At 41.1% G+C, this 12188-nt stretch overlaps 1 protein-coding gene across 1 annotated transcript in view; it reads left to right on the top strand.

Moving 5' to 3' along the window:
- LOC117322614 (protein unc-79 homolog) overlaps positions 1–12188 on the top strand; it is a 76885-nt gene that overhangs the window by 43328 nt on the left and 21369 nt on the right. Inside the window, 5 exon segments of the mRNA XM_033877552.1 lie at positions 24–192; positions 194–258; positions 736–774; positions 1413–1528; positions 2389–2474. Coding sequence (XP_033733443.1) covers positions 24–192; positions 194–258; positions 736–774; positions 1413–1528; positions 2389–2474 — 475 coding nt within the window.

The following is a 12188-nucleotide window of genomic DNA, read 5'->3' as shown; positions in this document are numbered from 1 at the left end:
CCAATTATTTTTTTTTACGACAGTCGCAGATCAAGAAAGAATGAGCAGCTAACGAACCGAAAAACTCCTAAAAAGCCGACCTCGTCCCGGTACGGTGAGAATGTGATGGTGGAGCGATGTCCCGAGTGTAACGCTATACTGGAACAATACGATGAGGACACCATTGGTTACTGTATTGTAGTACTATCTACATTTTATACACCGGGAACCGTCACTGGCCACGCCCCTTCTGTTGGAGACATTACAGTGTGTGTCCAAGTAAGTGTAATGTAACTACTGTACAGGTAACCACTGTCATACAGGTAACTACTGAAGATATACAGGCAACTACTGAAAGTATACAGGTAACTACTGAAAGTATACAGGTAACTACTGAAAGTATACAGGTAACTACTGAAAGTATAAAGGTAACTACTGAAGGTATACCGATAGCTACTGAAGGAATACAGGTAACGACTGAAGGAATACAGGTAACTACTGGAGGAATACAGGTAACTACTGAAGGAATACAGGTAACTACTGAAAGTATACAGGTAACTACTGAAAGTATAAAGGTAACTACTGAAGGTACACAGGTAACTACTGAAGGTATACCGATAGCTACTGAAGGAATACAGGTAACGACTGAAGGAATACAGGTAACTACTGGAGGAATACAGGTAACTACTGAAGGAATACCCTTGTTTGTCTGTGTATGATGTATTAAATTAAATGAAGTTGTTGCCCTTTTTTCAGAATTGCCTCCAGTAGCCCGTTTGTTTGGCAAGGAGAAAGGTTTGTGTTACTTCAATGTAGTAGCAGTAATATAAAGCCAATGTTATCTAAAGTCCTGTGATTTTGTCAACACTACCAATGATAATTCTTCATATTTTATGTTCTTTAATATAGATTTATCTATAATTCTATAATTTTGTTTCTATGGTGATGTTTTATAATTGTTGTCATGATCAGGAACATTTGGTAAATCAAAAACAGAATTTAGTAAAGACCTTGACATTTACATTATAATTATGACCTTGACCTTAGGGGTCTGTCATACTGACTCTGATATTTACCCTTCATCAAAGTAGCTACGGAGAACATGATTATATTGATGAACTTGACCTTACGGGTCAATAATACTGACCTTTGCCTTTATTAATGCTCTAAATAGCTATGTGTATTAGTATGGAGAACATGATTGTATTGATGACCTTGACCTTACAGGTAAATCATTCTGACCTTGACCTTTACCCTTGCTCTAAGTAGCTATGTGTATTAGTATGGAGAACATGTTTGTATTGATGACCTTGACCTTACAGATCAATGATACTGACCTTGACCTTTACATTTGCTCTAAGTAGCGATGTGTATTAGTATGGAGAACATGATTGTATTTATGACCTTGACCTTTACTGTTGTTCCCACGTTAGTAACCTGATGGTCCCCGGTAACAGCGTCAGTATCGCCCGTCAGTTCCTTCGCTGCTGTCTACACCAATTGGCACCTAACGGAGTGTTTCCAATGTTGTTCCAGAGTAACCTTGAAGGTAACACTAAAACATTGTTTAAAAGTAATTTAGATATGAATTTGAAAGAGAAATACTGAATAGTGTACATAGAAAATGGAAAATATGTAGTAGTAGTTTACTGGAGGTGTTTACTCACTGTAGATTTGGGTTTGATACCTGGAGCAAAGTTTATAATCAACCTGTCTATCTGTTGGTCAAGTCCATGTCCTGACAACTCCTCATATACATGTTGGCAAATTTGAATGAAACTTTATACATATCATAACTCCCACCTAAAGTTGTACCTCTAGGTGTTATTTTCATTTGGACCCTCATTAACAAATTCATGACCATTTGTTGGTAATTCTTTTCTAGACATTTCCTTCTTGATTTTTGGATCGATTTTGATGAAATTTTAAATGTTCAATTACCCTCTGACATTTTGTATTATTTTTCCATATTTACCCTTTTTTTGTTTGTGAATTTCCCCCTTTGTTGAAAATTCTCCCTAAACTCCTGCATCAACTTCAAAAAATTCATTCCCCCACCCACAGATTGGTGAAAACCACTTCACCTTTAAAATCTGTAATACAGTGTATTTCATTCAAGTTTGATGTATTATTTTGGTGACATACATTTCTTTGTTGTCATGGTACCTCAGACCCTGTGATTAGTTAGAATTTAACCTAGTGTCTGATAAATCTGACAACTGGTAAGAAGAAGTTTTTGAGGAATTGAGAGTGTAACCATTCCTTTAATTCTACGATTGCCTCTATTAATGAAACAAAGTCTTCAGATTATTTAAAAAGTTTGGAATTAGCACCCGTGGGAAGGTATCAGTTATTCTTGTAATTGTTTAAGTTAGCTTTTAACATAATTATTTCTAAAATTAATTTCAGACCCTCCATTTTTCAAAACGATGGCCGCTGCATTGGTGGACTTCAATGAGTTAACCTGCCATGCTCCTATTCAGTTTCTCTTAGAGGTAAGTTGTGTTGGTGTAGTTAGAGGTTAGTAGTGCTGGTGAAGTTAGAGGTAAGTAGTGTTGGTGTAGTTAGAGGTTAGTAGTGGTGGTGAAGTTAGAGGTTAGTAGTGCTGGTGTAGTTAGAGGTTAGTAGTGTTGGTGTAGTTAGTGGTTAGTAGTGTTGGTGAAGTTAGAGGTTAGTAGTGTTGGTGAAGTTAGAGGTTAGTAGTGCTGGTGAAGTTAGAGGTTAGTAGTGTTGGTGAAGTTAGAGGTTAGTAGTGTTGGTGAAGTTAGAGGTTAGTAGTGCTGGTGAAGTTAGAGGTTAGTAGTGTTGGTGAAGTTAGAGGTTAGTAGTGTTGGTGTAGTTGTAATAGTCGTCTTATTTCTTCAATAATACAACTCCGGGTTCTTGTTTCCAATATTTATTATTATACAAATAAACCCTCTTCAGTATGAAGAGGGTTTTCCCGGACTATGTCCGCCGAGTCCTCTGTACTCGTCTTAACGTTCAGTTAATAAGGTTTAATGACTCTAGTGTTCGCTACATCTTTTCGTCTCTATGCTGGCTATGATTACCAATATACGATGTTGTCCCTCTGACCGCTCTGTTCATAAGTGACCAGTGCGCCAGGTAAAACTACCCAACATTCAACACTCGCATTCCATAAATAGACAATACGTACACTACAAACAGGTTTACATACACGTTACATCACATCCGCTCATTAGCTCGCTCGCATTCTCACGTGCTATTCTACCGCGCGCGCTAAAACTATTGCCGCATTGCGTACCGTAGAATGCTTCGCGGAAAGCTGACTTCCGTTTCATACGGCGCGTATATTTAAAATACAAAAACATATTAAAAGTATATTGTCAAATAATGACACTACTACATTCTCCCCTCCATGGATGGAAGATGTCCCCATCTGCATATTCAGGACAGACTGTAAATAAAACATAAAATTAATACAACGAAAATCCATACCTAAAAAAAAATCATACAATGTAAAATCTGCAACTGAGGAAAAAGGAAAAAAATCTGTCTACTCCTCAATTTCATCAGGTATTCCCCCGCTCAAATGAAAGATGTCCTCATCTTCCAAAGGGTCCCAATTGCACCTACAACTACATCTACAAATGAAATATATAGTTATGCAAAAGTACACATACTTAACAAGTTAAAATATTCAACAGTGCCTGTTGAGCTGGAGCTGTCATATTTCTGAAGGATACTGAAGATGTTATATCCATCAGGAACATAGCTTTCACCTTCCATTCTGGTTCTGCTCCAACAGGTTGCTGTGAACAAACAAACTCGCCTGATGTCATCCAATTAGGCTGTCGTTTGTTCCTGGTAGACCGTCTTGGTATTGGAATCTCCGGATCAGGCAAAGTAATATTCCCCTGTACTGCAGTTGCAGGTTCATCTTCCGGTTCCGATTCCGATGTCTCCACATCAATAAAGCCAGTCCGAGGTCCAGGTACAAATGTCACATTCTCGCTCGGCTGTGCTTTGTCCTGTGTGGGTGGCCGTTGAACGTTGCTAGGAACGTTCATACCCACAAATTCCTCATCTGAGCTGTCAGTCACGGACGGCGAGTCGACAATCTCAGCCACAGACTCTTGATGATGTGGTCCACATTCCAACTTCGACTTCCTAGCACGAGGTACCGGTCGAGGTGGATGTGCAATGGGTATTTCATCTGTTTCCAGTGGTATCGTTCCGATTGGAAGTAGATGATTCCGGTGAAGAGTTCTACTTTTTCCCTCTCCATTCTCTCTAAGTATGGTGTAGACAGGAATGTCTCTATTGGGTTGACTCTGCACGATATACACGTCAGGTTCCCAACGATCCGCCAGCTTATGACGTCCTTCAAAGGCCAGTACCTTAACAAGAACTCGGTCTCCCGGTTCCAAAACAGCTTCTCTACTGCGTAGATCGTAGCCTGCCTTTTGACGACTCTGCGATTCCCGAGCCTTTCTACTCGCTAAACTGAACGAATGAGACATCCTGTTTCTCATATTCTTAACAAAATCCGGCATATTGGTTGACGCTGCTTCCTCGTCCGTTCCACATAGTAGATCAACGGGCAGTCGTGGTTGTCGTCCAAACATTAGTTGAAATGGCGAATAACCCGTGGTCTTATGCCGTGTGCAGTTGTACGCATAGGTCATTGAACCTATATAACTCTTCCAGTCTTTCTTTTGATGTGGTTCCAATGTGCCCAACATATCAATAAGAGTCCTGTTGAAACGTTCGCACATTCCATTACCGCTAGGATGGTACGGTGTCGTTCGTGACTTGGTGATATGAAGCGTTTCACACAGACTTTCTATTACTTTTCCCTCGAAGTTAGCGCCTTGGTCGGAATGTAATCTTCGTGGAACTCCATAATGTTCGATGAATCCCTGCAACGCCTCAGCTGTTGCTTTAGCCGACTGACTCCGAGTTGGAATGGCTTTGGCGTAGCGAGTAAAGTGGTCTGTTATCACCAAGACATCTTGAAATCCACCTTTCGATGCTTCCAATTTCAAGAAGTCCATGCACACCAGGTCCATAGGTTGAGTGGTAACGATGTTAACCAAAGGAGCTCTGATGTTAGTCGATGATTTCCTGAGTATACATCTCTGGCATTCCCTCAACCACTTCTCAACATCTTTAGCCATTCCCGGCCAAAAGAACCTATCTCTCAGCAAAGATAACGTCCTATCCCGTCCAGGATGGCCGATGTCATTGTGTAAAGACGTCATAACCTTCTCTCGCATAGTCATCGGAAGTACGAGTTGATCTACCTCAGTCTCACCATCCGAAAGTCGCCGATATAGCACACCACGTTTCAGTTTCCAGCTATCCCAGCATCGGTTTAGGTAGGCGTTCTCTGGAATATCTGATAACTTCTTCCGTGTGGGCTTCATATTCTTCCTTATGACGGGTAGCCATTTCCCAATAACTTCGTCCTCCGCCTGAAGAGTTCGCCACTGATGAGGTGTAATGGTCTGGAAACCATGTCCGTTATCATCGTCAAGCATATCCAGTACCTCTGTTGATAGGCTCAAGCATTCCACCAACGACCCATTACAATGTGTTGCTCCTTTACAGACAGCTTGTACAGATTCTGATGAAATGTTGCATCCTGGTAGCCGTGATAACGCGTCTGCATCAGCGTTGTTCCGTCCTGGTCGATACCTAATGTCGAAGTTATAAGCGGCTAGAGCAGATAACCATCTATGTCCCGTCGCGTCAAGCTTCGCTTTCGATAAGACGTAAGTCAGCGGGTTGTTGTCCGTTAATACGGTGAACGACTGTCCATATAGATGATCATGGAACTTCTCCGTAACAGCCCATTTTAATGCCAGGAATTCCAATTTATGAGCCGGGTAATTCCTCTCCGACTTGCTCAATCCTCGACTGGCGTAGCAAATAGGTCGTAACTGTCCATCCTGTTCTTGATAAAGAACGGCTCCTAGTCCGAGAGTACTTGCATCGGTGTGAAGCTCAAACGGCTGACTGTAGTTGGCATATCCGAGCACTGGTGGATTGCACAACGCCTCCTTCAGTCCGTTGAATGCTGTAGCATGCTCCGATGTCCAAGTCCACTTCACGCCATTCATCTCAGACTTGGTCCTCCCTTTGTTCTTCTTGACTCTGGTCGGTGGTAACAGGTCAGTTAAAGGTCTCGCAATCTTGGAAAAATCCTTTACAAATTTCCTGTAGTAACCTGCAAACCCTAAGAATTGGCGTAGTTCCTCGGGACTAGACGGCGTCGGCCAGTCTCGCACCTTCTCAATCTTCTTAGGATCAGCCTCAATGCCTTCTGGTGTGACGATGTGTCCAACATAGGCAACTCTGTTCATGAAGAACTGACACTTCTTAGGTGCTAGCTTCAAGCCGTTGTCCCTTAACCTCTGAAAAACCTTTCCGAGTCGTTCTAAGTGTTCCTCATAAGTCCGTGAAAAGATGATTAAATCATCTAGATATATCAGGCAAATAGCTAAATGTAGGTCTCCCATACATCTCTCCATCAGGCGCTGAAATGTCGCAGGAGCATTCGTAAGTCCGAAGGGCATCCGTGTAAACTCGTAAAACCCTAGTGGGCCGACGGAAAATGCGGTACGCTCCTTGTGTTCTTCCTCCAGCTCAATCTGATGGTAACCTGACTTCAAGTCCAACACTGTAAAGTAGTGTGATCCAGCTAAGCAATCCAGAATGTCCTCAACTCGTGGTAACGCATAGGAATCCCGGATGGTTCGTTGATTTAGCTGACGGAAATCCACACACATCCTCAATGATCCATCTTTCTTTCTCACCAGCACGATGTTTGATGACCAAGGACTGTAGGATGGTTTGATGACTCCGGCAGATAATAGTTGCTGTAGATGAGTCTTCACCTCGTCATACATGGATGGCGGTATCCTCCTATGGCGTTGTTTAAAAGCAACTGAGTCAGTCACATCGATTCGGTGTTTCACGAGATCAGTACATCCGAGGTCAGTATCACCATGTGAAAATATATCCTCGTATTCCTGTATGAGTTCCGTTCCTCGCTGTAGTTCCTCCTTCGAAACTGCTGAATTGGTAAAGTCTATCTTGTCCATAAATGACTTTGGTTTTCCAACCTCTCCATCGACAGTAGGAAGTTCTTGGACAACCACCGGCTGTATCTCGCATAAAATTGCCTTCGGAGGAATAATAAAGGTATGCGTTGTTAAATTTGACAGTTGGACGTCCAATGGATGTGAACTTTCGCAGTCATAGGAAAACACAGTAGGTGTAACATCAATATCCTTTGACAACTTGGATCGTTCTGAGGGCTGAATGATAGCACATGTAGTCGGATAAGCGCTCCGCTGGTCTACATATCCCTTCAGGGTGATAGTAGAGTTTGGTCTAAGGACGCAATCCATGTTTCCTGCATTCTTGACTAGGCCAATGCTGTTACGATTCCTAGCTAAATCCCGATCTCTCAATGTCATGCAGCGAAATGCCAAATACCATGGAGTATCCAATCCCCTCTGCAAGAACTTCGATCCATTCCTACCACGACATTCTTCCAACAATACTGACAAAACGTTGGTTCCAATCAACACTGGTACCTTGGAGTTATAGTTGCTGTTAGGGACTACCAACAAAAGACATCTCTGCTCACCTCTTCCGGACAAACCATCAAAACTGACTTCTGCTTCGATAAGTCCTGAGTAAGGCAACTGTTGTCCATCAGCACATTCTATGGCAAGCATCTCATTGATAGGCTGTAACTCCAAATGATTCAGATGACACTCATAAAACTCCTGACTAACTGTAGATACGGTTGCGCCTGTATCCAATAACGCTCTGGTTTCCTTACCTTCTATGTTGACATCCACTTCATTAGCGTTGCCAATCATCTGCGTTCCCGTCCTTGTAGTCTTAGCACTTCTGTTCGGACCTTGAATTCGGAAATCTATGAGCGATCCGTCTTCATAGACTCCTTCCCTTTTAGCGAACTGCGTGAGTGGTCCAAGATTACTCTACATCGTGCTTTGATATGTCCAGGCTGCCTGCATCTCCAGCATATAATATCAGGCTTCTTGCCTGACGACGAGTCATCATGATCAGGCTTCTCTTGCGATGGCTTGGAATTGTAGACGGACCCTCCTCCGAAGTTGTTAGAGTTCCCTCTATTCCGGTTCCGGTAATCCCGGCTGTTCTTCCCAGAAGTTGCTCCACCATCGGATATCTGCTTTTCCAACCTCTGAATAGCAGCAGACAACTGGTTGACCATGGATCTCAAATCCTCCTTCTCCTCCCCCTCAACAGCTGAGTTGGCGGTAACGGTCGTCTTCAAGGATTTCTCGCTGTTCCTGGTCCTCTCTACTGATCTAACTGCTATGCAGAGTTCTTCATAGTCAGCAATGGAGTCATACTTGTGGCCGGTAATATCTCTTAACTCTGGCCTCAATCCAGACCAAAACTTGTTGTGCAATCGCTTATTGCGTTCCTCGGGTCCTATACAAGAATCAGCTCTCAGTAACAAATCTTCCAGTCTACATGCCCATTCCGTCACGTTCTCCTTGGGTTGCTGATGTGCGGCATAAAAGTTCTCAAGCAATGTCTCCTGGTCATCCACTATACCATACAAACTTCTGAGTTTGGCGATCAACTGTGCCGGCGTGGCATTAGCTCCCAGTCGCATGGCTACTCTGGCTGCAGTGCCCTTCAAAGATCTCCGGATAGACTGCCCAATGACATCCTGTGACTTACCCGTGTCAATCAGACATTGTACCTCGTATTTCCACAAATCGAAAGTAGCCTCACCTTTTCCTTCATCTCCAGAAAATACCGGTAACTTGTAGAATCTGGTGTCCAGAGTGCCTGTAATAGAACCATTACCCTGACTAACTACATTACCACTTACCACTTGTTCAGCAATCGGTTGGTCAGCAGTGTCCAATCCTCCTGTGGAATTAAGAAAATCTAGCATCTGTTTCCTTAACGTAACTAAACTATCACCTTTAGGTCTAGCACCCAATTGTGAAAACAACTTAGACACATCCTCTACAGCGTTCCCCTCCGCCTGTAAAGGCATCGCTTCCGCCTGTGCAGGTTGCTCTGTAGTATCCGTCATGGCGAAATCGGTGGTACGATATATACAACAAAACACAAATAAAATATTCATGTAAATAAACACGAAGTTCATCTATGTGTTCTTACCAAACACAGAACAAGTATTTTACTCTTGTTCTCATAGATATACACACTTACAAATCAAATAAAATCAACCAGCTCTGCATCATCTACCGTCAATGAATGATCCAACACCTGAAAGAAAACTGAATGAATCCTGCAAAGAATGATATTCGGTCGCGTTCAGCCACAGTATTCGCGTATAAGTAACCGCAAATGTCAATCCGATAAGCGATAAATAGCACCTAACGCACCATCATTCATTCAACATAAAACAGAAAATCCACACCGCACATGTAACATAGAACCCCAACTGCGACCAAGTACGTATCCACAAATAAATAAATCCCACTTACAACAAAAACTAAAGTAATCCTACATGTTAACTTTCGAAACTGAAGAACAAAAAAAAAAAAATCAAAAAAATCTAAACAAATCTATCAATGAACGACGACAAAAAAAACTAAATGTCTAAACAGATAAAGCAAAAATAGAAAAAAATGAGAAAACAAATTCCGCAAAATTAACGAAGTCAATTTAAATGAAAAGCCAAAATAAAAAAAAATAAAAATTTTGCAAGTACGAGTGATTTCCCTGAAGCAGAGTTAAATGATTCAACAATCAAGCATAAATTAATCGAAAGACAAACAAATTAATACACTATTTAAGTTATTAATTTGAAACAACTATAGCAAAATCAATTAATACTAACAAAAGTTTTAAGCTAAATATGAAAACATTCAAATTAATCAAAGTAAATTACAATTGGAAAAGTAAAGAAAAACAAATCAATTTTAAATGCAAAATCCAAACTAGAAAATAAACTGAAGTGAGCGCACTACAAAAAAAAATTAATAATCTGAAAACAAAATTCAAATTATTCAATTATTTTTAAGTGATTTTATAAAAAAAATTATAAATCAATACAAAAGTCAATGATTTCCAACAACAAATATTATAGAATACTGAAACTTTCAAAAAAAAATATATCGCCGAAAGTTAACTACCGGAAGTATGAATAAACAGGATGTTAAAGTTTTACCGGAAGCAAAATATTTATCGGAAGTACAAAAATACCGGAAATACCAAAAACTGGAAGTTCCCTAAATTTACCGGAAATACGAAGCTATACCGGAAGTAATGAAACTATATGACCAAAAATATTACAAGGCAAAAACACAAATATATATCAAATTATGAAATGTACCAGATGTAAATCACTGCCTCCGCTAGGAATCGAACCCGGGACCTCTGGCTTACTAGTCTTACGCTCAACCGATCGAGCTAAAGAGAAGATCTCTCTAGCCGAGCGGTATATTGCGGCTAGTATTTACCAGGGTTACATACTCCCCCTCCAGGAAAGGACTCGTCCTCGAGTTTCCAGGGGTAACAGCGATGCTTGTGGAGCAAGGCTGAGTATTTTTCCCGGGTCCCTACGTGGGCGCCAATGTAATAGTCGTCTTATTTCTTCAATAATACAACTCCGGGTTCTTGTTTCCAATATTTATTATTATACAAATAAACCCTCTTCAGTATGAAGAGGGTTTTCCCGGACTATGTCCGCCGAGTCCTCTGTACTCGTCTTAACGTTCAGTTAATAAGGTTTAATGACTCTAGTGTTCGCTACATCTTTTCGTCTCTATGCTGGCTATGATTACCAATATACGATGTTGTCCCTCTGACCGCTCTGTTCATAAGTGACCAGTGCGCCAGGTAAAACTACCCAACATTCAACACTCGCATTCCATAAATAGACAATACGTACACTACAAACAGGTTTACATACACGTTACATCACATCCGCTCATTAGCTCGCTCGCATTCTCACGTGCTATTCTACCGCGCGCGCTAAAACTATTGCCGCATTGCGTACCGTAGAATGCTTCGCGGAAAGCTGACTTCCGTTTCATACGGCGCGTATATTTAAAATACAAAAACATATTAAAAGTATATTGTCAAATAATGACACTACTACATAGTTAGTGGTTAGTAGTGTTGGTGAAGTTAGAGGTTAGTAGTGGTGGTGAAGTTAGAGGTAAGTAGTGTTGGTGAAGTTAGAGGTTAGTAGTGTTGGTGAAGTTAGAGGTTAGTAGTGGTGGTGAAGTTAGAGGTTAGTAGTGCTGGTGTAGTTAGAGGTTAGTAGTGTTGGTGAAGTTAGAGGTTAGTAGTGCTGGTAAAGTTAGAGGTTAGTAGTGCTGGTGAAGTTAGAGGTATTTACATTTGTAATATATTCATCAGTTCTGTAGTTTTTTGATACTGAATAGAGGGCAGTACATTGTATATTTTAAATTTTTACAATTAATCTGAATTTGTCTTTCTAGTGTAGTTCAAAGAACATACAGTGAAACCTGACTTTACCAACTCACTGTGAGACTGAGTCAGTGTGTCGGATATGACAGTGTGTCAGTAAAGTCATTGTGTCAGATATGGCAGTATGTCAGTAAAAAGCAGTGTGTCGGATATGGCAGTATGTCAGTAAAAGCAGTGTGTCGGATATGACAGTGTTCTGGTAAAGTCAGTGTGTTGGATATGACAGTGTGTCAGTAAAGTCAATGTGTTAGATAAGGCAGTATGTCAGTAAAGTCAATGTGTTAGATATGACAGTATGTTAGTAAAGTCAGTTTGTCAGATATGAGTGTGTCGGTAAAGTCAGTGTGTCGGATATGACAGTGTGTCAGTAAAGTCAATGTGTCGGATATGACAGTGGGTCAGTAAAGTCAATGTGTCGGATATGACAGTGTGTCAGTAAAGTCAGTGTGTCGGATATGACAGTGTGTCAGTAAAGTCAATGTGTCGGATATGACAATGTGTCAGTAAAGTCAGTGTGTCAGATATGACAGTGTGTCAGTAAAGAAAATGTGTCGGATATGACAGTGTGTCAGTAAAGTCAATGTGTCGGATATGACAGTGTGTCAGTAAAGTCAATGTGTCAGATATGACAGTGTGTCGGTAAAGTCAGTGTGTCGGATATGACAGTGTGTCAGTAAAGTCAGTGTGTCAGATATGACAGTGTGTCAGTAAAGTCAGTGTGTCGGATATGACAGTGTGTCAGTAAAGTCAGTGTGTCAGAT

This window comes from Pecten maximus, chromosome 3, assembly GCF_902652985.1.
Source record: "Pecten maximus chromosome 3, xPecMax1.1, whole genome shotgun sequence".
Classification (NCBI taxonomy): domain Eukaryota; kingdom Metazoa; phylum Mollusca; class Bivalvia; order Pectinida; family Pectinidae; genus Pecten; species Pecten maximus.
Note: the sequence above shows the minus strand (reverse complement) of the source record. Positions and strands in the feature narration are given on the sequence as shown.